The sequence below is a fragment of the Hakea prostrata genome, chromosome 1 (genome assembly GCF_041222555.1).
Source record: "Hakea prostrata isolate BN-2017 chromosome 1, UWA_Hpros_2, whole genome shotgun sequence".
Lineage (NCBI taxonomy): Eukaryota > Viridiplantae > Streptophyta > Magnoliopsida > Proteales > Proteaceae > Hakea > Hakea prostrata.
The window spans coordinates 24651519-24676518 of record NC_142600.1 but is presented as its reverse complement, the minus strand read 5'-3'; the positions used below and the strand labels follow the sequence as shown (position 1 = coordinate 24676518).

The 25000-nt window shown below is 38.7% G+C and overlaps 1 protein-coding gene and 1 pseudogene across 1 annotated transcript; one reads left to right on the top strand and one right to left on the bottom strand.

Moving 5' to 3' along the window:
- Positions 1 to 3142: 3142 nt before the first annotated feature.
- On the bottom strand, positions 3143 to 7680 carry LOC149028425 ((3S,6E)-nerolidol synthase 1-like; annotated as a pseudogene).
- A 3849-nt stretch (positions 7681 to 11529) lies between these two features.
- LOC149028424 (strychnine-10-hydroxylase-like) lies at positions 11530 to 13941 on the top strand. The gene is made up of 2 exons (XM_089148432.1): positions 11530 to 12489; positions 13318 to 13941. The coding sequence occupies exons 1-2, from the start codon at positions 11533 to 11535 to the stop codon at positions 13939 to 13941; spliced, it is 1581 nt and encodes a 526-aa protein (XP_089004558.1). The 5' UTR covers positions 11530 to 11532.
- The last annotated feature ends 11059 nt before the right edge of the window (positions 13942 to 25000 follow it).

The window sequence follows — 25000 nt, the reverse complement described above, 5'->3', positions numbered from 1 at the left end:
GAGTTTCAGGGGTATTTTTGGTCATTTTAAACCCAAATTTGATGCCTATCCTAATTTGATGCAAATATGTGGTGAATTTAAATTGTTTTCTATAAATATTTCCATTTAAATCTCCTGCCTAACCACATTTAACGTGTTACCAATTACCTTCTAAGACCTAAATCATTCGGACATAATTGGAATGATTAATCGACGATTCTATTACAAAATCCCTTCATAATTTAAATTGTTTCCATAAATTATTTCATGTATATATTCTTCCAACCACATTTGGCATGTTGACTTTTGAGGATTAAATCACTAGAATATAGTTGGTAAGATTGCTCATTAATCTTGAAGATTTTGCTATAAAATGTCTTTCTATCTATAAATTATTCTATGTAGATTCTCCTCCTAATTACATTTAACACATTAACTTTTGAGTCTTGAATCATTGGATAGAATTGGTAAGATTGGGATAGAATCGCGAGAGAAATCGCTTAAAAAGTGCAAGAAATAATATAAAAATCGAAAAAAAAAATTTAAAAATGATATTTTCTGATATATCGCGATATATCGGGAGAAATCGGGAGAAATCGCCGATATCGGCGATATTATGTATATATCGTTTCGCCCCCTGGTTTCGTTTCGCCAGGGGGCGAAACTGGCGAATTTCTTTCCATGGCCCCATCTTTGACAACCTGTGACTCCTTTAGAGTCACTGTCATTCTGTCACCCTCCAAAACATCCTGCGGTAGGCCTAGAAGGTCTGTTTCTCACTTGCAACCTATCTAGGCCCATCGTGGCTTCCCGCTAGCAGTCATAAACCCCATCGATGCTTCTTCTTCTGCTTCTTCTTCTTTTTTTTTTCTTTTTTTTTTTTTTTTTTTTTTGAGGGGGGGGAGATCTTTTCTACCTTGCGATCACATATTAAGCTCCAAAAAACCCTGCGATAAGCTCTAAGAGTATGGTCTCCATTTTGCGACACTCCTAGAGCCATCGCCCTTGCTAGCCGTCAGCAAAAACCAGAAGCGATGGGCTCTAGGCCTCTCGGCTCACCTGCGAGAGCTCCTAAGGCCATTGCCCCCTTACTCCCTATATTCTAAAAAAATATATATATCCTAAAAAACCTTTGTTCATGTCTTCTTCTTGGTGGTGAGTACTTTTCTCCTACCAAAGGATCCGATTTTGAGTGATCTAATTTTAAGATCAACTTTTGGGTTCTTTTAGTTTGTGCGATGGCCGACCAAGTTACCTCCGCCACTTTTGGCACATCTAGTATGGAGGATAGTCTCGTTTCTTTTGTTTCTCGAGATCATGATTTTTCTCCTTTTCAGATGACCATTGTTAAGCTTAATGGGACCAAATATCTTCGTTGGTCTCGATCCGTCTCTCTTGCGGTTGATGCTCATTGTCTAATTGGCCATCTTCATAAAACTTATGTCAAGCCTCTTCTCCTAGTATGGCTCAAGACAAGTGGGAGACTGATAACTGGTTGGTTATGGGATTTCTTCTCAATTTCATTGACCCAATTATTATAGAGAGCTATATTCTTCTTCCTAATGCTGCTACGACATGAAATGTTGCCAAGAAGACTTATTCAAAGGTCGGAAATGATGCACAATGTTTTGAAATTCGATGAAAATTTTAACTTGTCTTAGTATTATAATACTCTTCAAGGCTATTATTAAAACTTTAACTTTTACGAGCATTTTACTCCATCTTGTGCCGCTGATGTTGCTGCCTCTCATAAGTGGGAAGACAAGCTTCGAGTATATGATTTTTTGGTGGGTCTCAACATTGAGTATGATCAAGTATGTGCTTAGATCCTTTCATGGGAGTTGTTTCCTTCTTTGGAACAAACTTACGTTACGGTTGACATTGAAGACAGTCACAGGACAACAACGGTGCATACTTAGACATCTGACAGATCTGCATTGGTGGCAGGTTCTAGTGGTAATAAGACCAATACAGGTGATTGTCTCGCACCAATCAAGTGTGAATATTGTGGTCAAAAGCATTATACCAAAGACAAGTGTTGGAAGTTGCATGGTCATCCAACAAATTCCCTTCGAGAATGAAGGAATGCAAATAGGGGAGGAAATTAAGCATCTACAAATCAAGAAAATTTTGACACCTTGAGTACTTTAGCACCTCTTTCCTCTAACGAGTTCCAACATGTTCGCCAGTTGATGACTAAACTTGATGTGACCTCTTCGGTGCCAACTCCCAATGCGAGGTGTAGCCTCTACCATAGTTCCCCTGCTGATACATAGTCTTTCAAAAGTATTTTCGGTTATCACAATGTCAGTTCAACTCTGGGGCAACCGACCATATGACTGGTTCATCCTCTTTGTTTATACTTATCTTTCTATTTCTTTGATTCAAGTTGTTCAAATTGTTGATGGGTCTCTTTTTCCTATTTCTAGAAAGGAGTCCATTATATGTTTGCCTTCTCTTACTCTATCTTCTATTTTGCATGTTCCTTAGTTTTTTGCTAACTTTTATCCATTAGTAGCCTTGCTCATTATATGAACTGCATAGTAACTTTTTTCCCTTCTCATTATGTGTTCCATGACCTGCAACAGGGCATATGATTGGCAGTGGAAGACAGAAGGGGGGCTTTACTTGTTAGATGAGTCTCCAACAGCTCTTTCTACGGCCTCTAGTTCCACTTCTCTTGCTCTTTTTACTTTGTTATAGTGGCATCATCGTTTAGGCCAAGTTCTTTAACCAATTGTATCTTGGTTATTTCTAGATTGTGTTAAACGTTGTAATTTGAATGACTTTCATTGTGATGCTTGCATTTTATCAAAGCAAACTAGACATGTTTATCTAGTCTCTGATAATAGTAGTAGCGTTCCTTTCACTATTGTTCATTTTGATGTGTGGGTTTCTTCTTGGACTATGTCTATTTCTGGCCATAGTGGTTTGTGACATTTATTAATTGTTGCACATGATGTTTACTATGTACGTGCTTCCACAGTTTTGGGGTGATGCGGTCCTTATTGCAGCCTATTTGATTAACCAAATGCCTTCCCTTGTTTTGTAACAACATTTACCATTTGAAAATCTTTTAAGGACAACAAACTTTACTGTGCCACCCAAGGATTTTAGTTGTGTTGCCTTTGTGGGAAACCACCATGTTCATGGTATGTTGGAGCTATGGGGACTCCAGTGCATTTTCATTCCTGCTACTTAAAATGGCTATAAGTGTTATCACCTTGCTTCTCGCCGTTTCTTTGTCTATATGGATGTTGTGTTCTTGGAACAAGTTACTTTCCTTGTCCCTACACCTCTTCAGGGGGAGAATATTAGTGAAGAGGTTCTGGTTGTTTTGGTTCCTCTGTTAGACATTTTCCAAAGATTCCTACTAATGATCTTCCTTTAGAAGATGGAGTGATTGGACAGGAACAATTGGTGGATGAGGTGTAGGGGAATCAAAGACCCATGAAGACTTATCAAAGACGATGAATATGAGAAGATCCCCCTCCTATGCTGAGCTTGTTGGGAGCTCCTACTCCTAGTCCTCCTGAATCATAATCAATATTATATGGTTGTGGCTGTTGTGGAGAATTAGATGATTACCAGTTACATGTCTCATGCACTACTGCAAAAGTTAATAAGATTTACCAAAAGGTTTGGTTCAGTTGGCAATGATTAGTGAGGAAGTCACACGCCTAGGTTTGGCTTTCCATGCTAGCACACACACACACACACACACACACACACACACACATACATATATATATATATTATATATATATATAGTACCAAAAAAAATAAAAAGCTAATGAGACCGTGGGGCATGGCTGAAATAGAGGCGACCATTTCATCCTTTATATAGGCATCAAAGAGTTTCTTTCGCAACCGTCTGTGGTGATGTAGCATATTTTATAAATATCATAAATGAAAAATGCCATTTTACCGCTCTTCCAGCACATAAACGGATAAACCACCATTGTAGATGAACAAACCGCTAGGGCTCTCGTCTCCTTGAAACTTACCCTTTTGCTTTTCATCTCCGTGAATGGCAGAGGAAAATCTGTTTTTTCCTCCATTGTTCTGTTGGTTTCTTTGCTTTTTCTCCATTTACTTTTACTAGTCTTTTTTCTTTATTCAGTTCATGTGTTGTGAGGCACTTGTTCTTGTCGGAAAACAAGAGAATGTCTAATTTCTTGTATTATTGCAAGATGGATTGCTGTTCCATTTCATAAGCAGTGTTTTTGATATTGTGAAGTTGTAATATTTCCCGTTGCTAGAAGCTTGAGTTAGGATCGCTATTGATCATCACAAGACAAATGACGCTGTAAATAACGGTGATTCTGGTGCATCACCGATAGTTTCAAATGCTTTAATTGCTTCTAGAAATCTGGTGTTTTCAAAGAAATGCCCACAATTCTGGCTGGTTTGGATCCAACACATAAAACTACATCACCGGCAGTATGAGTGGAAGTTACCGATGGTCAATTAGTTGCACAACTATGAGCAGTTCTGAAAGTGCATGTCATAGTTTCAGTTATGTCATGTAACAATGATGTAGCTTTATGTTTTTTGCCACATTAAATTTCTCTTTGTTCCAAGGAGGAAATAGTTTCCTGGCTCCCTGGCTCCTTAAGGAGCCATGGATGGCCCTGTCAATGTTGTGTTTGATAGTTTAATTAACATGTTTCTATTCCATGACTTATGAGTTTTTTGTGACTTTGCCATGTGTTTTTCAGGGTTATTTAATATATTTTATCTTTCTATAAGAAAAAATTAAGAAGGCCAAATTGGTGCTATACTAGCCTCTGGGCGGAATTTGTACAAAGATCTCCCTGTGGAAGGAGCTTCTGTTTTTGATAAGCAACACTTTATTTCTCTTCAACTGAAGTAGTTTCTATTGGTATAAGCAACATTTCATATTTCCCTCCAAACCTTTGACTTTAATAGGGTTGCAAGTAGGTAGATATCTATTACAGAAGGAATATTTTCAAACAACAAGGAGTTGATATATTTCTCAAGTGTGGGAAGGCATTGGTCTTCATTGTAACTATACATCACAGGGACCATCCTTGCAAAATTCAGTGAGGCCGTTCTGAATGAGTGTGAGAATGGGCTTGAAGAGAGGCATTCCCTATTGATTTCTTTCAATGAATTTGAAATCATCTCAAAGACATGGTCTTCACAACTTTTAATGCAAGAAACCCCATGCTCCTTCATGTAACACTTCATGTATGATCCATCTTGCCCCTCCTGGTTTTCATCCTATCAATCAATCAAAAACATAAATTTGGTTAGTAAAGAAGTACAAATATATCCAAAATGAAGGCAGCAAAGAAATACTTTTATCATAACTCAATTTTTAGGGCAAGTCTTTTTTTTTTTTTTTTTTTTTTGGTTGGAATTGGACTTCATTTGGGTCAGCTCAAGCGGCGTACCTTGACTGCATCCTCAAGGGATAGTTTTGTGGCTATTTAGATATAAGGATGGACGTTTTCTCTGGTTTCAAGAATATTCGAGCTCTTTTTAGGGTAAGCTTGGTAAGTAGTTCTTTTGTATTCTCAAATTGAAAAGACATACAGCTAGTGGTCTTTGCATTACCTTGGCACTTCCAAAGTCATCCCACAAACGAAGAATTGTTGCTGGACAATATATCAGGGCTGGAGTTTGTTCCATACAATCAATGCTCTCTTTGGATAGACCTTTGCCCAATAGAAAAAAAAAATGAACTAAAACCAACGGCAATCCTGAGCTTATGATTCCATTTCTTAGGTAATGCTTTGTCGAGGGTACTTGTTTATGAGCAAACCATTTGGCTTCTACTAGAAATGCATCACAGAGGGTTGCCCACTGCAAGAAATCAGGTTTAAATTTAGAACTAGTCATTAGTTTCACAACCACGACTTAGTAATTCACAATTAGGCAGTGAGAAGAGCTTCATACTGCTTTTCGTAAGGTGCCAATGGCGTTCCAACTGTGTGCTCTAAAGACTTTATCACTGAGTTCATTAGTTATGGTGTCAAGAGCCTTGAAGCAAATCTTCATATAATTAGAGAGTTGGTTAAGAATCGTAGGTTCCCATCTATATGTAATGAATCAATAATTAATAGGAAGTACTTAATCTCTCCCAGCCGTCCCCCTACTTTTTGTTATCAAAATTGGAGACCCTAAAACATTTAGATCCCAATTGATTCTCACTGAAAAACAGCTTCATGTTTTTCTTGCTTTAACAAACAAAAAAGTGGCTGAAAATTGTGTGGTAAAACTATTTTGTTTCATGTGATTTCTAAAACATAAATTAAAATGTATGAAAATTTATGCTTCAAGAAATAGTTTTGATGCAATGAATATTTGTTAAAGTATCGGTTTCTCAAAGCAAAAGTTGGGTGAAGTGCAGGTTTAAGTTAAAGAGCTTGGAGAGAGCTATTCATGTAATTTGACATTTTAAACATAAAGAACTCTATTAAAACCTACTGAAATTATTATTATTTTTTTTTTTTCAGAAGCAAGTTTTATTATATGCCTAAGAAGTTTTTTTTTTCAAGAAACAATCAAAACTGTTTTTGGTGATTTTTAAAATATAAACACAAGGTGAGTTACCAAAGGGATCCTTAATCTCTTTATATGCTTGGGAGTCTGTCTACCCAAGTGCTTGAACTAACATATCTAACCCAAGAGTTTTTGCAAACTCCTCGGGTAGAGGGACCCACAAGTATATGGAGAAATGGAAGGTCTCTGAGTAATCGATGTGAGTTTCCCAACAGAAACGTTACTATCTTACTTGTTCACTGCTTCAGTGAAAAGAGTGAGTTCATCAAGTGTCCCATGGACATCGAAAATGTCGTCTATTATGTACACAAGTGAGATGGGTTTGGTGAGGTCGATGCGTTGCTGGGAATGCTTTGGATCTGAGAGAGCTGTCATTGACCCTGATCGAGTACTATTTTATCGGCTGGTCTCTTGCAAATTTCAGATGGTTTGGCAAACCCAAATCTCTCCACCACCTAATTTTAACATGAAAAATGAAGCTAGCATTAATTAGGGGAACATTCATCTTATCAAACAAGCAAAAATGCATGCTTCAATTACTTACTCAGAAAACTGTAAAAGTTCTATGTTAAAATCCATTTTTGCAAGTTCTTGTACAAGGCTGACGAATCCAAATCTGTCAGGAGAATTGAGAAAGTACTTTTTGGCACTGAATCTAGCCAAGGTCTTATGATAGGGTTGCTTTAATGTTTCAGCTACAGCTCTAGCCAGTTCTGTTTTCAGAGTTCCCATCTTAGCTTTTAGGTGTCCTCGAGCAAATTCCCTGGCTTCATCAAGTGTTTCTTCTCCTTCTATTGCTAGATGTGAAGCTTCATATAAACTCTTCAAGCCTCTCACATCTTCACTTAATTCTACTCTGAACTGTCCTTTCTTGTCGGTGAACTTGTGAAAGACATCTGCTTCACCAATCCATAATAGTAACCCAGTTAAAGCATCGTCTCAGCTCATAAAATTAATATAGTGATATCTATAAGATCACTAAACCATGCATGTATCGGTATAATATACCTAAAGGGACATAATAACCAGCTTGCCTCAGCAATCGAAATTGCAATGCAACATCGTACAAGTCGTGTCTATCTCTTCTTGGAAATGGTAATTGATGCAAAGGCGTTGCAATGCATCCACCATCATCAAACTCTCCAATGGATCTTTAAGTTGTTGGAGCATAAGCCTAGTTTCCTTGTGATGCGGATCAATTATACTTTTGGATCCGACTGAGCCTCCTCTCGTATCCGGGACGATGAGTCCTGCAAGAAAGGTTAGATGCGGCCGGCTTGTGTGCCGGGCAGCCGCCTCCGATGGCAAAGTCAAATAATGAACAAAGTGAGGTCTCGTGCAAAAGCTACACAAGATTATACTCAGAGTGTATTGGTTACTTACCGGAGGGGTATGTCTCTGCTTTTATATTGTAAGTGTTACCTTTTATGTATTTGGTAAGTTAGCCCGACAAGGGCTATTGTTTCTCCTAGGATCATGCTTCCTTGTCGTTGGTCCCATTCAATCAGCTGCTGAGTTGACCTTCTATATCAAGGATGATTGCTATATATGTGGCGTATGTTACGCTTTTGGTCATGGATGATCGGCATCTTTCCCGATTAACTAGCATGTGGAGCCCCATCCGGGTCAAACCCGGTCAGATAGAAATCTTCGGTATCACCTTGCATTTCTTTGCATGTTTTACTCGAAATTCATCCTGCACAAGTGAAGCAATAACCTAAGCCACAAGACTATAAGGAAATTAAAACAAAGTAATGACCTAATTAAGTTGAGTTCTTGCCATATAGCTGCTGGGAGGGGGGGGGGTTTAGCAATAAGCCTCAAGGATTCAAGGGTGCTTCCACCATAAGCCATAGACGCGGGAGGATCACTGATCCCAGCAGCCTCTTTTCTTTTGGGTGAATTGATCGCAGCCTTTGTTCTTCCAATTTCTTGGTTAGCTTTTAGAGAAAGAACAGTACTGTTGTAAGCAAAGCTGTTGACAGAGAAAGCCATTGAGAGCATTTTCAACTTTCAAGTATCACAAAAGATGGTAAGTGATGCTAATTCAAACACGAAATTTCTAGTGCTGCTATCTGGGTATATATAAAACAACAGAAATCAAGGGAAAATTGTTGAAAATATGTTTAAAACTTTATCTTTATTATTTTTTGTTTTTAAATATATATTTTAATCATTTTTTTATCTTATGATTTATATAACCGAAACTTTAGTTCAACATTGGGGGAGTTGATTATCTAATTTATATATAGTAATGTCCTATATAATATATCTTTGGGACTAAGGATCGAACCCTATGCGACGCGAACCAAGCTTGAACCCTAGTGTGACCCAGCCATGGTTATATAGGAGGTCAGCTGAATAAGTACCCTAAAAAATGGAGGTGACCTTACCTTTCACCCACAGCCTTTTGGTTCTAATATAAACCCATTTTTCGAGCTCATTTTTTACATTGAATTTCCTCCTCATCTGTCTCTCTTTTTCTCCCTGTTGTTATTCTGTTAAGCAGAGAACATAACTTGATTACACCTTAAATAACATTTTTGGGGTGCAACTTTAAAGGTTTGGGTTGACTGATCTTGGGGTGAAGACACATTTGGTACCTGTATTGCATAAATCAGGGTGTCTAAATACCTTAAAGAAAGTACCTCTAGTACGTTTCAGCTTTGACGAAGTGTCGTGATTACAACAACCTTTCATGTGTTCGCGCAAATTCTTCAACAAGTTTCAACAAAAATGCCTCAAGTACTTGTGTGGCTCGTGTTAGTGATCAATTTTGCACCGGTTCATTCAATGTGGAAAATAATCCACTTCGAGAACATGATTGAACTGATGTATAACAGTTTTCTTGTTTTACAGTTGTGAGATAACAGATATCCACTGGAATCCGATAGAGATAAAATGAGAATTCTGGAAAAATGAGAATTCAAGTGTTATAACACACAAATATTGTCAAGTTCATTACCTGTAACATCCATCCAAGTAATACAAAAGACAAGTAGAAACCAAAACAACATGGGTAAAGAAAGAAAGCTTCCTAATGTTCACCAACCCTGTTGTAGAATTATTACATAACGTCCTTGTTCATCCCACTTCGAGAATATGATTGACCTGATGTATAACAGTTCTCTTGTTATACATTTGTGAGGATATCCACAGGAATCCCACAGAGATAAATGAGACTTCAAGTGTTATAACACGCACAAATATTGTCAAGTTCATTACTTGTAACATCCATCCAAGCAAAAGAAAAACATACATCCAAGCAATACAAAAGACACGCCAGAAACCAAAACAACTGGTAAAGAAAGAAAGCTTCCTAATGTTCACCAATCCTGTTATAGAATATTTTTTTGGTAAGAACCCTGTTGTAGAATTAACATATAACATCCTTGTTCATCCATAAAAAGGCCAACACATCACGATAGTTCTTATGGTACAGCTCAGATAGCATTTCCTTTCCCCTGATTTGATGCTAAGAAAAGATGGGCTTCTTCCTTATGTTTCATGAAAATGTTGCCCACGTTTGGTTCTCCATCTCTAGCTATCCCTTCCATTACTTCAAATGCAACATCCAACTCATTGAGGTTAGGTACAGAGATCGATATAACTTGAACATGAGAGAGAGAGAGAGAGAGAGATATTTTTGGGTAAAAATCGGAGAGTGGAATTAATTAGGTGTTTTCGTAAGGAGAGGCTTAATTAGTGGGATTTTTTTGTTAGAAATGGTTGGATAATTGTGTCACAAATTCTTACCATTACTATTTTTTATACATATCCAAATTTAGTCATTATGGCTAGATTAAGTCTAGGTGGTAGCCCGACTAAGGTCAATTAGAAGTTCAGTTAAGCATGAGTTAAAGTAGTCCTGATTACTGTACGAGACTTATATGGCCGAGGACCAATCCAGACCGATTATTAAATAAGTCGTAAAAGGTCTAACATTTTTAGACTGATGGACCTGCTTAGGCCTGACCTGGACTAACCCGGTTCAGCCCGACAAATTTAACATCATGCATAGAGGTATGATGGAATCCAACAATGGCATAAATGTACAACAATAAACCTGTATCAAATCTAACTAAAATGAAATACTTAATTATAATTTGTCTGCGGTTACATTTATATCATGGTGTTGTGTGCTGCTCTGGGTATGATCTCTTTGTATTCCCCAATTTGGGGTCTCTGTTTGCATGGTTACTGCATTGCGTGTTCCTGATTGAGATTTCAATAAAAATGTGGGTAAAGTTTTCCAATTATTTCATGTGACTCGGTATAAATTTAGTTGTTGTGATTATAAACATATTTACCATAACTTCTCACATTCAGGTCAAACAGTATCATCTAAAATGATCAGGCACCTCGGCCCGTTTTGGTGTTGATTCAAAATATGACCATACAAGATTAAGTTCCATATAATTAGAAAGTGAGGATCTTTGTCTCTGCTGCGAGGCTTAAGGAACTGGGATTTTTTATATTTTTATTAACTTGGTTAAAGGGGGTTTGGCTTGGAAGTCTTAATTGAAGGGTTGAGTCAGGATAACACTAATATCTAAAGCATAATGCCTGCCGGCCCTGCCCACAAGAAATAGTAGGGAGGCAACGGTTGGTTGTTCAATTACGGTAAACGATCTGTCGCTAACTAAAAAGAACGTGAACGTCAGATCAACTGATGGTTTTACAACCGATTTATCAATGCCCACCAAATCTGTCTGTTGGGCGATCACTGTAGTAATCATAATATTTGGATAAACAAAGTGTGTTAACAGTCACTTTGTTTGTTTGATTTTGCTTCGGTTCAGCACAACTGCGTTGAATCATTCGCCGCATCTGGGCTTTAATCCAAGTCTTCCATTTTGAGCTCTATTAAAAATAAAAATAAATTAAAAAACCTTAGATTAGTGCTGTAAATTGATCAATTCAATTATTGACCATCAATTCACACATACACGGCTAAGTTGGGAGATACAAAAGGATGCTTCCGTCTCCTATCCATTCTCATTTCGAAGTACTAAACCACCAATGGAACTGGCGATCCAAATCCAAGCCATCATCGGTGGTTTATCAACCCTTGCTCTATTCTACAAGCTATGGATCACAAAAGGTACCTTTCTTAATAAGAGTAAGGCTAGAGAGGCACCGGAGCCACCGGGGGCTTGGCCTATAATCGGTCACCACCTTCAGTTAGCAGGCCCTCGGGTTCTCATTAGAACACTTGCAGCCATGGCTGACAAGCATGGGCCAGCCCTCACAGTCCGATTCGGTGTCCATCGAACACTTGTCATCAGCAACTGGGAGTTGGCCAAAGAGGTCTTCACCACAAAAGATAAGGCTCTTGCAAGTCGTCCAAGAAGTGCCTCAACCAATCAATTGACCTATAGTTATGCAATGATCACTTTTGCACCCTATGGACCTTATTGGCGTGAAGTACGCAAGTGGGTGGTTGTCGAGCTACTTTCAAACCGCCGGGTCGAGTCCATTAAGAACGTTATATATGCATATATCAACAGTTGTATTAAGGATCTATATGAGCTTTGGGTGAGAAACAGCAAGAACCAAATCAAGGTTGAGATGAATAGACTGTTTCGAGGACTAATAATGAATATTATTCTCAAGGTGGTTGTGGGGAAACGATATTTTAGTATTCTCCATGCTGAGGACAATGAAGAGTTCCAGAGGATCCGCACTACCATTGAAAATTTTGGAAGATTTGTAGGTGTCTCGGTATCCTCAGATGTGCTTCCCAGTTACCTATCATGGTTGGGTTTGGATGGAAAACAAAAGGAGATGAAGAAATTTGCGAAGGAGTTGGATGTGCTTGCCGAGAGCTGGCTCCAAGAGCATCAAAGGAAGAGACTTTCCGAGGAAGCTAAAGGTGATTATGAGCAAGATTTCATAGATGTGCTGCTTTCAATTCTAGAAGAAGATTCTCAATTATATGGCCATGATCGTGATACAGTAGTGAAGGCAACTGTGCTGGTATGTAGATTTCTTGTTTTTGATACAGTAGTGAAGGCAACTGTGCTGTTATGTAGATTTCTTGTTTTCTAGCATTTTATAGTTGAAATAACTAATGATAAGAGTGTCTCACGTCACAAGAATGCCTAAAGGCACTTAGAGACCAACTACTTAGAGTTGACTCTATGTGATAAGTTTCTAGTGTCTTGGACGTCCTTGTACAAGGACATGATCCAAACTTGCTAAGTTCATTATTGAAGTGGAAAAGTAGCTCTCAGATGGAATCCACTAGGGGTGTAGGTTTGGCTCTAATAGCCTGAACCTAATCTGCAGGCTTACCTTGAGCCTTAGCAAGGTTTTGGCTCAAAATTTGAGCCCTGAGGTAGGGTCTGGGCCAGCTCATGATAGCCCCTAATTAGGGTCAAAGCTGGGTCAGTATTAGAGCCAAAGGTCACCGTCAAACCCGACTAATTAGGGTCTGGGTCAAGGTTGTGTTAAGTTAGTTAGGGCCAGGTTTTGAGAAGTGTGATTACTTTATCAGGTATCTTGGGTATCCTTGTAGAGGAACATGCTCAGGCGGTATTGATAAGTCTCAAAAATTTACAAGGAATGTAAGAAGCAATGACAGCTTTTCAAGAATCCTAACATGATTTATTTTGCTAAAGCAGTGCAACCTATCGAGAAAATAAAGAAAAAGGAATATAATTACCACCTGTATGGGCAACTAGTAAAAAAGATCCTTACTAAGTATCTTTAGCAACACCCCTCCCTTCCCCCACAAAAAAGAAGAAGAAAGAAAAGATCCTCACATATTCATACCAAATAAATAAATTGGCGTCTGTTTTGCAGAATGTAATTGTAGCTGCCGTGGACACCACTGCTCTATCCCTTTCATGGAGTCTCTCTTTGTTGTTGAACCACCAGAAAATCTTAAGAAAAGCTCAAGATGAAATAGACTATCATGTTGGGAAGGATAACAATGTTGAAGTGAAAGACATTGACAAGTTTGTGTATCTCCATGCAATAATCAAGGAAACACTTCGTTTGTACCCTCCAGGACCAATGTTAGCTCCTCGAGAAGCCATGGAAGACTGCATTTTAGGTGGCTTCAGAGTTCCAAAAGGAACACCTGTGTTAGTAAATGCTTGGAAGATACAAAGAGACCCACAACTATGGTCAAACCCTTCGGAGTTTCAACCTGAGCGATTTCTAACAAGCCATGTTGATGTTGATTTATGTGGAAAAAACTTTGAGTTTATTCCATTCGGGTCAGGAAGGAGAATTTGCCCAGGAATCACATTTACCCAACAAACCCTCAAGATGGTGCTTGCCCGCTTGCTTCATGGATTTAATTTGCAAACACATTCTAATCAGCCTGTGGATATGACTGAGGGCACTAGTTTAACAATGCCAAAGAAATTCCCGTTGGAAGTCCTTCTTAGCCCACGACTTCCTGACCATCTCTATGAATAAGCAAGATGATCAGCCAATTTCCTTACACCAACGATGAATAAATAACCTCAACTATGAGTGTACCTGGCCGTTATGGATGTTAGCATCACAAGGATATAGTGGAATCCTATGATGACCTAAATGAAATCTTATTAGTTATTATTGTGTGTTCTATCAAATCCAAAATAAGTGCAGCTTCCTAGGTTTAGATTTGGTCGAGGCTAATGGCCCTAGTTGTAGGGGCTGTTGGATCATTCTTGTGTTGCTTTATTTCTTGATAAATTAGCTAATGAGTTTCGGTGTAATGGGGGCAACTGATGTTGAAGCATTAAGTGTTTTGGTTCTTATTTGTGCATGCTTTTTTCAATTATAATAAATAAAAGGGTAAACATCACTTACCTCCCCTCTTAGCTGGACAAATAGCACTTACACCCCCCCCCTCTTAGTTGGATAATAGCACTTACCTAGCAAATATATCAAGCACCTCCCCTCTGTTAACTTTTTCGGTTAAATTTAACTTTTACCGTTAAATATTTTTCTAAAATTCTAAATTAACCTTGGCTAAAAATACTTTTTTATTTTAAATCCTAAATTATCGTAATCACCCTTACAGTTAAACTACTAAATTACCCTCAATTAAAATAATTATTAAAAACCAAAACATCATAGTTAAAACCTAAATCTTTAATTATTAAAAGCCCAACATACCCTTTTTTTTTTAAAAAAAAATATCAAACAATTAAAAAAACACGTACTACTATCAAGTAGAATTAAAAATGCAATTTAAAAAAAAGGGGTATGTTGATAAATTAAAAACGTACTACTATTCTGGGTTTTTTGACTGTTTGATAAAAAAAAAAAAAAAAAAAAAAAGGGTATGTTGGGCTTTTAGTAATTTAATATAATTTGGAATTTAACTATGGTGTTTTGGTTTTAATAATTATTTTAATTGAGGGTAATTTAGTAATTTAAGTGTTAGGGTGATTATGGTAATTTACGATTTAAAATAAAAAATATTTATAGTCAATGGTAGTTTGGGGTTTTAGAAAAATATTTAACGGTAAAAGTTAAATTTACCCAAGAAAGTTAACAGAGGGGAGGTGTTGATATATTTGCTAGGTAAGAGGGGAGGTAAGTGATATTATCCAATTAAGAGGGGGTGTAAGTGATATTTATCCAGCTAAGAGGGGAGGTAAATGATATTTATCCTAAATAAAATATTTTTTTTTAATTAAAAAAAAAAAAAAAAAAAAAAAAAAAAAAAAAGGGGGGGGGGAATAAACTTTTTTTTTTTTTTTTTTTTTTTTTTTTTTTTCTTTGCCTTTTTTTTTTTTTTTTTTTTTTTTTTTTTGGGGTGTGTGCGGCCTTTTTTTTTGTGTTTTTTTTTCTTTTTGTTTTTAGTATAGATTTTTGAGCTGGGCGTTTTGTTCTATTTTCCCATTTGGATGTAATATGAATGTTGGAATTTATTAATTTGATTAATAAATTAAATGCCCAAGGGCAATATTGGAAACTCACTATTAGGGCGGTTACAAAATAGGTTATATATTTTGGTAACCACCGCATTAGTGAGTAAGTAACGAGTGATTCATTCGCACGAGCGAATCTCCGAGAAGCAATGGCTCCATCTCTCTCTCCCTCTCTCTTAGAATCGCGAGGCTTAGATTTTCTTCTTTCCTAGTATTTGATCTTCATTCCATTAATCCACGGCATTTGGGTTGTGGATATTATTCCCTTTCCCTGTGATTGAGGAATCTCGCCGGTAAATCTTTGGTGGTGGAACGAGAACGTGGATCTAGACTTCCGCTGCGAATACTTCAAGTAAGGGAAAGCAAATCCAGGTAAGGAATTTTTTCCCCATCAATTAATAGAATTGAATTACTTTTGATGTATTACCAACATTGGCATCGAGCCATTGGTTCCCACGTTTATTGTTCCTCCCCATTGTTTAATTTTATTGTATGGATCCAATGGGAGGATCAAGGGTTTATCTGAAACCCATGGGAGAATTGATAGGGTTTTTGGAAACCTTTTAATTTTGATTCGGATCCGAGTGGGAGATCCTTGTGGATTTCCCTAATGGAGATTTGCATGAATTGATAATCCATGATGAAAATTTTAGTTTAAAATTTATTGTTGGATTTTTTTCATGTGTTTTTTGGATGTTTATTGAGTGAAAAAACGTGTTTTACCGTTTTTCTCCGTTCAAGAAAAATTGAAAAATCGCCGTTTTTTGGTCACCGTGGACCAGCGGACGACAGACGGTCGTCCGTCTATTATCGAGTGGTCACGGTGACCCGAGACGGAATTTCCGTGCGGGAGGCGGTCATCCGTCCGACCGGCACGGTCATCCGTCTGGTCACGAGAATGCCAGACGGAATTTCCGTGCGGCGGGAGGTCATCCGTCGGTCACGAGAATGCCAGACGGAATTTCCGTCGGGCGGACGGTCATCCGTCTTGGCATAAAAGGCGAGACGGAATTCCGTCGGGCGGAACCGGGCAGCGGTCCCGTGCGGGAGATGGATTTTTTGGATATTGGTCTGTCCCGATTCGAGAATGTGTTTCTAACTTCTTGGACACCAATGGCCCGAGCGATCTGTGTGATGTTTGGGCATTGAGGGCCTATTGGGGCCTAGTGGGAGCTAATGAGGTAGAAGTGTTACTGTGTGAACCACCTCATAGCTTTAACATGATTGCATGTTTTATTTTAATAAAACTATTTTTTTTTATTTATGGGTCTATCAATCATGTTTCTTGCACGAATGAAGTTAGTGTATAAGTCTATGTGGGTTTGCATGAGAATTTGATTGAATGTTTTTTTTTAGCATCTCTTTTGGTTTAAGTGCTTATCCCATAGGTTGACTATGCTAGTGTGATTTTTGTTGCATGAGTTGTGTTTTATGCTAGATTTATTGAACTCATTCTTGTATGTAATATCTCTAGAAAAAATGGCTGCTACCAAGAGCATTGTTGCTTGGACCTCACTAAAGGAGATAAGCTGAATGAGAGGAATTATGACCTCGGCACCGAAAGGTGCAATATCTCTGGAAGAGCGGGATATGCTAGAGACCATAAACCAGACCATGAACCCACACGAGGAAGGTACCACTTGCACAGCATCGCGGGGACCTTGATATATACAATGCTTGGAAGAGGAAAGACCGGGTAGCCGGGATTACAATCCACGAGCTCCATGAGGGATGACCTGATGCTTCGTTATGAGAAGCATAGGACTGCAAAGTCTTTGTGGGAGGCTGTGAAGTTCCGGTATGGAGGGACTTCCACCACAAGAGGCCGCCAGCTCGGACTCACTTTTGACGGTTATAAGATGCGCCGGGTCACACCATGAGGCGGCATATAACCATCATGTCTAACATGATTAGTGAGTTGAGCGCATGTGGGCGCCGAAGAGGCGATGAGGAGCAAGTCTCCGCGGTCATCGGGTCATTGCCAAAGACTTGGGAGCATATGAAGATCTTCTTGACTCATGCTTTGATGAGGTCAAGACTTTCGATCAAGCTGCCAAGCACCTTGAGCTTGATGAGGATTGGATGTTGGCCGATACCCCTCAAACTGATGTATTTGCTGCTGAAGCTAGCACTAGTAAGGGTGCGGGCTTCAAGCGCAAGAGAAGAAAGCTCAACCTCAGGCGGTCCAAGCAAAGTAACCGGGGTGGGAACAAAAACAAGAGTGGGCCCAAGCGTTCAAGGGGGACTAGTGCTTTGGCAAGAAGAAATCAGCTTTGATTTGCTTCAAGTGCCGAAAGCCTGGTCATTTTGCTCGTGATTGCACTTGAGCAAGAGGTATGTCTTGTGTGTTATACCTCATCTTGTTATGTAACAAGTTCTACTATGCTTGCTGAACTAAATCCTTTGTGGATTGTTGATTCGGTGCGACAGAACACATAACAAGGGAACGCTCGAGCTTCGTGGAATACCGTCGTATTCCAGAGGAAGCAAAAGGATAACGATGGGGAACAGCTCAAGCGTGGAGGTTCATGGCATAGGCACATGCAAATTAGTTTTGCGAGGTGGCCGGACATTGTTACTCCATGATGTCTTGTATGCTCCAGGACATTCGGCGAAATCTTGTTTTACTTTATTTATCTTTTAAGACATGGTTTTAGAATTGTATTTGAAAACAATTCTTTGGTTTTGTATCTGGGTGATACGGTTTATGGTTATGGTTTTCTTGATAATGGTTTCATTGTATTGGATACAATTGATTATTCATTTAATTCTAGTAATGTTTTTGTTTGCCAAAATCTTGTGTGTATTGATTCTAATTTGTGGCATGCTAGACTAGGACATATTGGCTTAGATAGGATGAACAGGTTGGCAAGAGAAGGTCTCTTAGGCCAAGGTTCACTATCTGATTTGCCAACTTTGTGAGTCATGTCTAGCGGGAAAAGCAACTAGAAAACCATTTAAAAAGGCTTTGAGAGCCTCTCTTCCTTTAGAACTTATCCATTCAGATGTGTGTGGACCCATGAATGTGCATACTAGAAAAGGACAGTCATATTTCATCACATTCATAGATGACTATACAAGGTATGGTCACATTTATCTAATTTCTCATAAGTCGGAAGCTCCGGAATGTTTTAAGAAATTCATGAGCTTGGTTGAGAATCGATTAGATAAAAGGATTAAAACTCTTAGAACGGATAGAGGTAGAGAGTATCTCTCCGATATGTTCAAAGGGTTATGTGATGAAAAGGGGATATCTAGACAACTTACTATTCCGGGGACTCCACAGACAAAATGGGGTTCTTTGAGAGGAGGAATAGAACCTTGCTAGACATGGTGAGATCCATGATGGCGCGGGCAAATCTACCCATCTCTTATTGGGGAGATGCTTTGCTTGACTGCTGCGCCTATATCCTCAACGAGTTCCAACCAAATCGGTTCCTTCCACACCATATGAGTTGTGGACCGGAAGGAAGCCAGATTTGAGTTACTTGCGCGCATGGGGATGTGCAGCATATGTTCACTCTACTTCTCACCAATATGGAAAGCTTGGACCCGAGAGGAAGAAAGTGTATCTTTGTGAGATATTCCGAACCCTCAAAGGGCCATGTCTTCATTGGACTAGATGAGAATGAGAGGAGAACGGAACTTGAGTCTAGGGATGCAACATTCTTGGAGAATGATTTTCCATCTCTTTCGGGAGTTAACAAAGAATCATCGGAATTCTTTGAGATACAAGATAGTGGTCTTGTCACTCCGGGGATTCGGATTCTGGATAATGAACACGGGGGTTCATCCGGAAGATCCTAGTGGGAGTGGGAGTGCAGATGTGATAGCTACCTTAGAGGGTGAGCAATCGACATGCACTTGCGCCGTAGTAGGCGCGGGCTAGTTCCTCGTCGACGTTTCGACATAGAGGATGAAGCCTACATGGTAACTCTGAAGAGATCGGCTGTGAGATGATTTCAGTCGATGAGCATGAACCAAAGAGCGTGCGGGAAGCTCTTGCGGGGTCAAGCTCAAAGGAATGGTTAAAAGCAATAAAGGAAGAGTTGGAGTCGATGAAAGTTAATCATGTGCGGGACTTGGTTGACTTGCCGCCGGCCGAAAGGCGATTGGGAACAAGTGGGTTCTCAAGATCAAAAGAAAGGCGGATGGATCTATTGAGAGATTCAAGGCTCGTTTAGTGGCTAAGGGCTACACCCAACGAGAGGGCGTTGATTATGAGGAAACTTTTCCCCTGTGGTTAGGTTTGCCTCAATTCGCCTCATACTAGCCATTGTTGCTCGGTTGGACTTGGAGCTTTATCGGATGGATGTAAAAACTGCTTTTCTCAATGGAGAACTTGAGGAAGAGATCTATATGGATCAACCTCAAGGCTTTGAAGCACATGGACTTGAGCGCAAAGTGTGCAAGCTTAAGAAGTCCATATATGGCTTAAAGCAAGCATCTAGACAGTGGAATGTGCGCTTCCACCAAGCTATGATGGAAAATGGTTTTTCCATGCTTGAGGAAGACCACTTGTGTTTACACCAAGAGATACGATAATAATTATGTCATTCGACACTATATGTAGATGACATACTTATGGCTAGCAATAGCAAGGAGCTATTGGAAACCATTAAGAAATGGTTGTCCTCCGTATTTGATATGAAGGACATGGGTGAAGCAAGCTATGTGCTTGGTGTCAAGATTGTCGAGAAATAGGCAAAAGAGATTCTTGGGTTTATCTCAAGAGACCTATATTGACAATGTCTTGACGAGATACCGAGATGCTGTTGCAAACCAATTGATACTCCGGTGGAGAAGGGTTTGCATTTGAGCCTTGATATGGGTCCTAAGACTCCAGGAGGAGAAAACCAAGATGGAAAGAGTTCCATATTCCGGTGCGGTGGGTAGCCTTATGTACGCTATGATGTGTACTAGGCCGGATATTTGTTATGCGGTGGGTTTGGTTAGTCGGTACCAATCAAACCCAGGCATAGAGACACTGAAAGCGATCAAGAGGATATTGAGATATCTCGGAGGAACGAGTAACTACATGTTGTGTTACCAAGGATCGGATTTGCGGTTAGTTGGCTATAGTGATGCCGACTGGGCTGGAGACATCGATGAGCGCAAATCAACCTCTGGATATGCTTTCTTGCTGAATGGCGGGGCCATTTCGTGGTGTAGCAAGAAGCGAGGCTTGTATATCCCTCTCGACCATGGAAGCGAGTATGTGGCATGCTCAGCTGCGGTTCAAGAGGCTGTTTGGTTGAGGAGATTCCTTCGACATCTTTGGGATTGTGATGACATCCAAAGAGGCTGCCCTTGTCTCTTTGTGATAGTACGGCAGCTCTTAGCTATGTCAAGGACCCCAAGTATCATGGGAAGACCAAACATATACGGTTGAGATATCACTTTGTTAGAGACATTACATCAAGAAAGAAAGTTGTACTTAAGCACATATCTACTAGTTTGATGGTAGCTGACCCTCTTACCAAACCTATAGCCAAGGATGTTTTTATTTCTCATGTAAAATCCTTGGGCTTGCGTAGATTGTGACTTATTTTTGTACTGAGACTTTCTTATTAATGAATAATATGAGTTCATTCCAGCATTTTTTTTATTCACTTTCTGTGTGATTGTGTTTCTTCTAGCATAAAACAACATATGTCAATAGGCAAGAGAATGGCTCACTCACACGAGCATTCGCCTCTGGCGCCTTGGAGGCGAGCAGAGATGAGACGGATTGTGAATGACTTTGTGTAGGTCAATTCATAATCATGATGTCGCCTTGATTTGGAATCAAGATGAGTTTCTCTATTGTGAAGAGAATCGACATGAATGTTCCCACTATTCATGTTGCCTATAGGAGCAGTGCGAGTACTTTATGTGGCGCTAGGGTGGCGACAATAAAGAAACTCGGGTTAGGCGCAAGGGGTTGCGACTGGACTAAGACCTGTATGGTGTTGAGATGGACATACGTTCTATTGTATATAGAATGCTCCACCATAGCACATATATCATACTATGTGTGCTTAGCGATCATTGGAAATGAGAGGATGGATCCCTGCTCCTCTCATTGTGTGAGTCCTGGACCTTATGGTCCATTAGTGTTCTTAGTGACTTTCGACGACATCATGAAACGAAGGGTTGATGTGGCTACTTTGGGGTGTTACCTATGGTCATGATAGATTCGACCTAAAGGGGCACTACCGGGAAAGGAGTCAATCCTAAGTGTAGTGATGGTGCAGGGCGAAAGGAAAGGTTTGATTCAACTGCACCCTAAAAAGTGTTTCTTGGGCGCCAAGCTGTATGTGTTACGGTAGTGAACATTTTAAGGACAAGAAGGTGATCTCTCGGAGGGATCGAGATACCTTTAGTCTGGTGAGTTTGAATAAACCTAGGACAACTGTGTTATACTAATGCTTATTTGATTTGTTTCTATGAGTGATGTGCCATTCGGCCTTGCGGGAAGGTTTCTAGTTTGGGGCTCACGCGTGCGGGTATATCACCGGTCGCACAACCCATTTTGCCGGTATGACTTGTGGATATTAGTGTGCGGGACACGGGTGGTCTATGTATACGGGATACATAGTGAAGAGATCAATATATATGTATATCCGGGATATGCATGTGTGTATGCAGGACACAAGAGGTCTATGTATCGGGATACATAGCGGAGAGATTGAATGTGTATATCTGGGATATACAAGTGTGTCTGCAGGACACATTGAAAGATTAACACTTGCCCTTGTGCAAGTGGGAGCTGTTGGAATTTATTAATTTGATTAATAAATTAAATGCCCAATGGCAATATTGGAAACTCACTATTAGGGCGGTTACAAAATATGTTATATATTTTGGTAACCACCGCATTAGTGAGTAAGTAACTGAGTGATTCATTCGCACGAGCGAATCTCTGAGAAACGGCGGCTCCATCTCTCTCTCCCTCTCTCTTAGAATCGCGAGCTTAGATTTTCTTCTTTCCTAGTATTTGATCTTCATTCCATTAATTCACGGCATTTGGGTTGTGGATATTATTCCCTTTCCCTGTGATTGAGGAATCTCGCCGGTAAATCTTTGGTGGTGGAACGAGAACGTGGATCTAGACTTCCGCTGCGAATACTTCAAGTAAGGGAAAGCAAATCCAGGTAAGGAATTTTTTCCCCATCAATTAATAGAATTGAATTACTTTTGATGTCACAAAAAAAAAAAATTATAATTTATTTTTTATTTTTTTTTAAATTATAAATTATATTAAAAAAAAAAAAAAAAAAAGGAGGGGGGTTATAATAAAAGGGGGGGCCTCTATTAAATTATTTTTTTTTTTTTTCTTTTTTTTTTGTGTTTTCTAAAAAGACATCATATCATTTTTTATGTTTTTCCGTAAGACATCATAGCACAACTACTAACAAACCATAAGACAAAATGACGAATAACAAACCTTTGCCAAACCTTGCAAAACCCTAAACATGAAAATCACGAGAGTCTAGATGGGGAAATTAGCTGCTCTTGAAAGAATATTGGTTTTTTGCATGATCAGAGTTGGGTATTGATGGTTCCATTTAAAAGCTTCTTGGAGAATAGGCAATTTGGGATTGCAGGAGCTTACACTAAGCTATCTCTGATTCAGTAATATTGTTGTAAGGGAAAAAAGTGTATTGGTCGTGAGCTCTGTTTGAGCTAGACCAGATTTACTTATAGTGTTTGCATTACAAGAGTTGAGTATGGAGAATAGAAGAAAAGAAAGAAAGATTGAAACTAGGGTTACACAATTAAGATGGATTGTGTGTTAGGGTTGAACCTCTTAGAGTTTGAGAGGGATCCTGATAATATGTCTCTGAAGATCAAGTTTGAGCAGAACTCTGATCATTATCATTTATAATCGAAATTGTTGATCTATGACTATGAGCTTGGATCTGAGCATGCAAAATCATGGACTCGGTAATCCTTTGTCGTGACATCTACACGTTAATCTAAGATATTAGCACTGTTTGATTGAATTTAATGCCTTTCTCATTCTTATTATTAATTTTCAGGCGTAGCACATGAAGTGGACAATGAGGAAGGACCAAGAGGTTAACAACCAATGGCAAGGAATAGGATCATTTAAAGTCGACTTGACCCAACAATTAAGATTGGCATAGGTTAAGGAAAATCCTAACAGCAATGGAATGAGTTAGAGTTTGATACTAGGATTAAGCATGGGTTTAGGGAAGACCCGATTTAACGGGACCCATTCACACCTCTAATCAATACACAATTTATTTTGATGTCTTTCATTATTGTTTGGTTGCAAGAGAAATTTAAGGGAAAGGAAGTAAACAATTTCATACTTAAAATTGAAGCTTTAAATAATTTGTATTGTTGCTTTACATAAATTTATGTTCAACTCCAAATCATTCTATATTGGGATAATTGTTGTTGTCCTCTTGTATTATTGTGTAATAATTAAAAGAACCCTGCTTTTTATGACAATACTGTTGCTCCCCTCAGTTCTAACAGTGTTAAGCGACCGTTACGGTTGAATGTTTAATGTCTATTTTACCCTTTATAATTAAGAAGGCAAAAGATAATATTATCCTAATTTAACAAAAAATCATATGAAATAATTTTTATAAGTGTATTTTTATCATTTTGGATTTTAAAAAAAAAAAAAAAAAAGTACCCTATCGGTAGTAGGAACTTCCTAAAATTGTTGACAACAAATTAGATAATAAATAAATAAAAATTTATTGGAAATAGAAACTTATAACATTAAGGAAATTAAATTATAGGTAAAGTAAGTAATATAAAATCATAGGGTTAATTTGAGATTTTTAAATATATAAAATATGTCATGTCATCATTCAACTAACAGTAGGAGGACAACAATAATTAGGCAAAGTTGGAGGTTGAATTAGTAATTTTAAAAAATATAAAGGATAAAGTAATAATTAAGCTATAATATCAAGGGCAATAGTAATTATCTTTCTATATTTAATCATCAAATTTTACTTTATTTCTTACGTCTTTAGATATTTAATGCCTTTTCAATCTGTGATTTGTTAATGGCCAGAGGATTTTTATTTGTGACAGCTGCTACCCATGGTTAGGATTTGACCAAATAAATCCAATGGTTTTAATAAAACTTGAAAGAGTGTATGGGTGAATATAGAAATTTATTTTTACATTTAAAGGTTCTAAAATTTTTCAAATTTACAAAATTCAGTCCTTGACTCCACCCAATCCCCAAATTTCCAAATCTGGTTAGATGGAGAGGACGAGAGATCATCACCAGTGTATCTGTATCATCTTTCTCTCTCTCACACACACACTAGAAACTTAAGAGACAATAGCGTTCAAGCCTATAAACTTCAAAGACAGTTCAGTCGTTCTTTCGTTATTATGGTGGTGGTTTTGTTTCTGGGTCAACCAAATTATGGAAGAAAGGGAAGACTCTAAATCTGGAAAGACTTGCACTTCTAAGTAGCCATGGAGTTGCAGAGGGAGGAAAACGTCTCACCAGCATCGGGATCAACTTCCCTTGCTTCCTCATTCCTTTCACAATGTATTGGGGTATCATGACCCTTACCAGAACTCTCCAGCCCTTTTTCCTTTTACCTCAAGTAAAGAAGAAGGGTAGA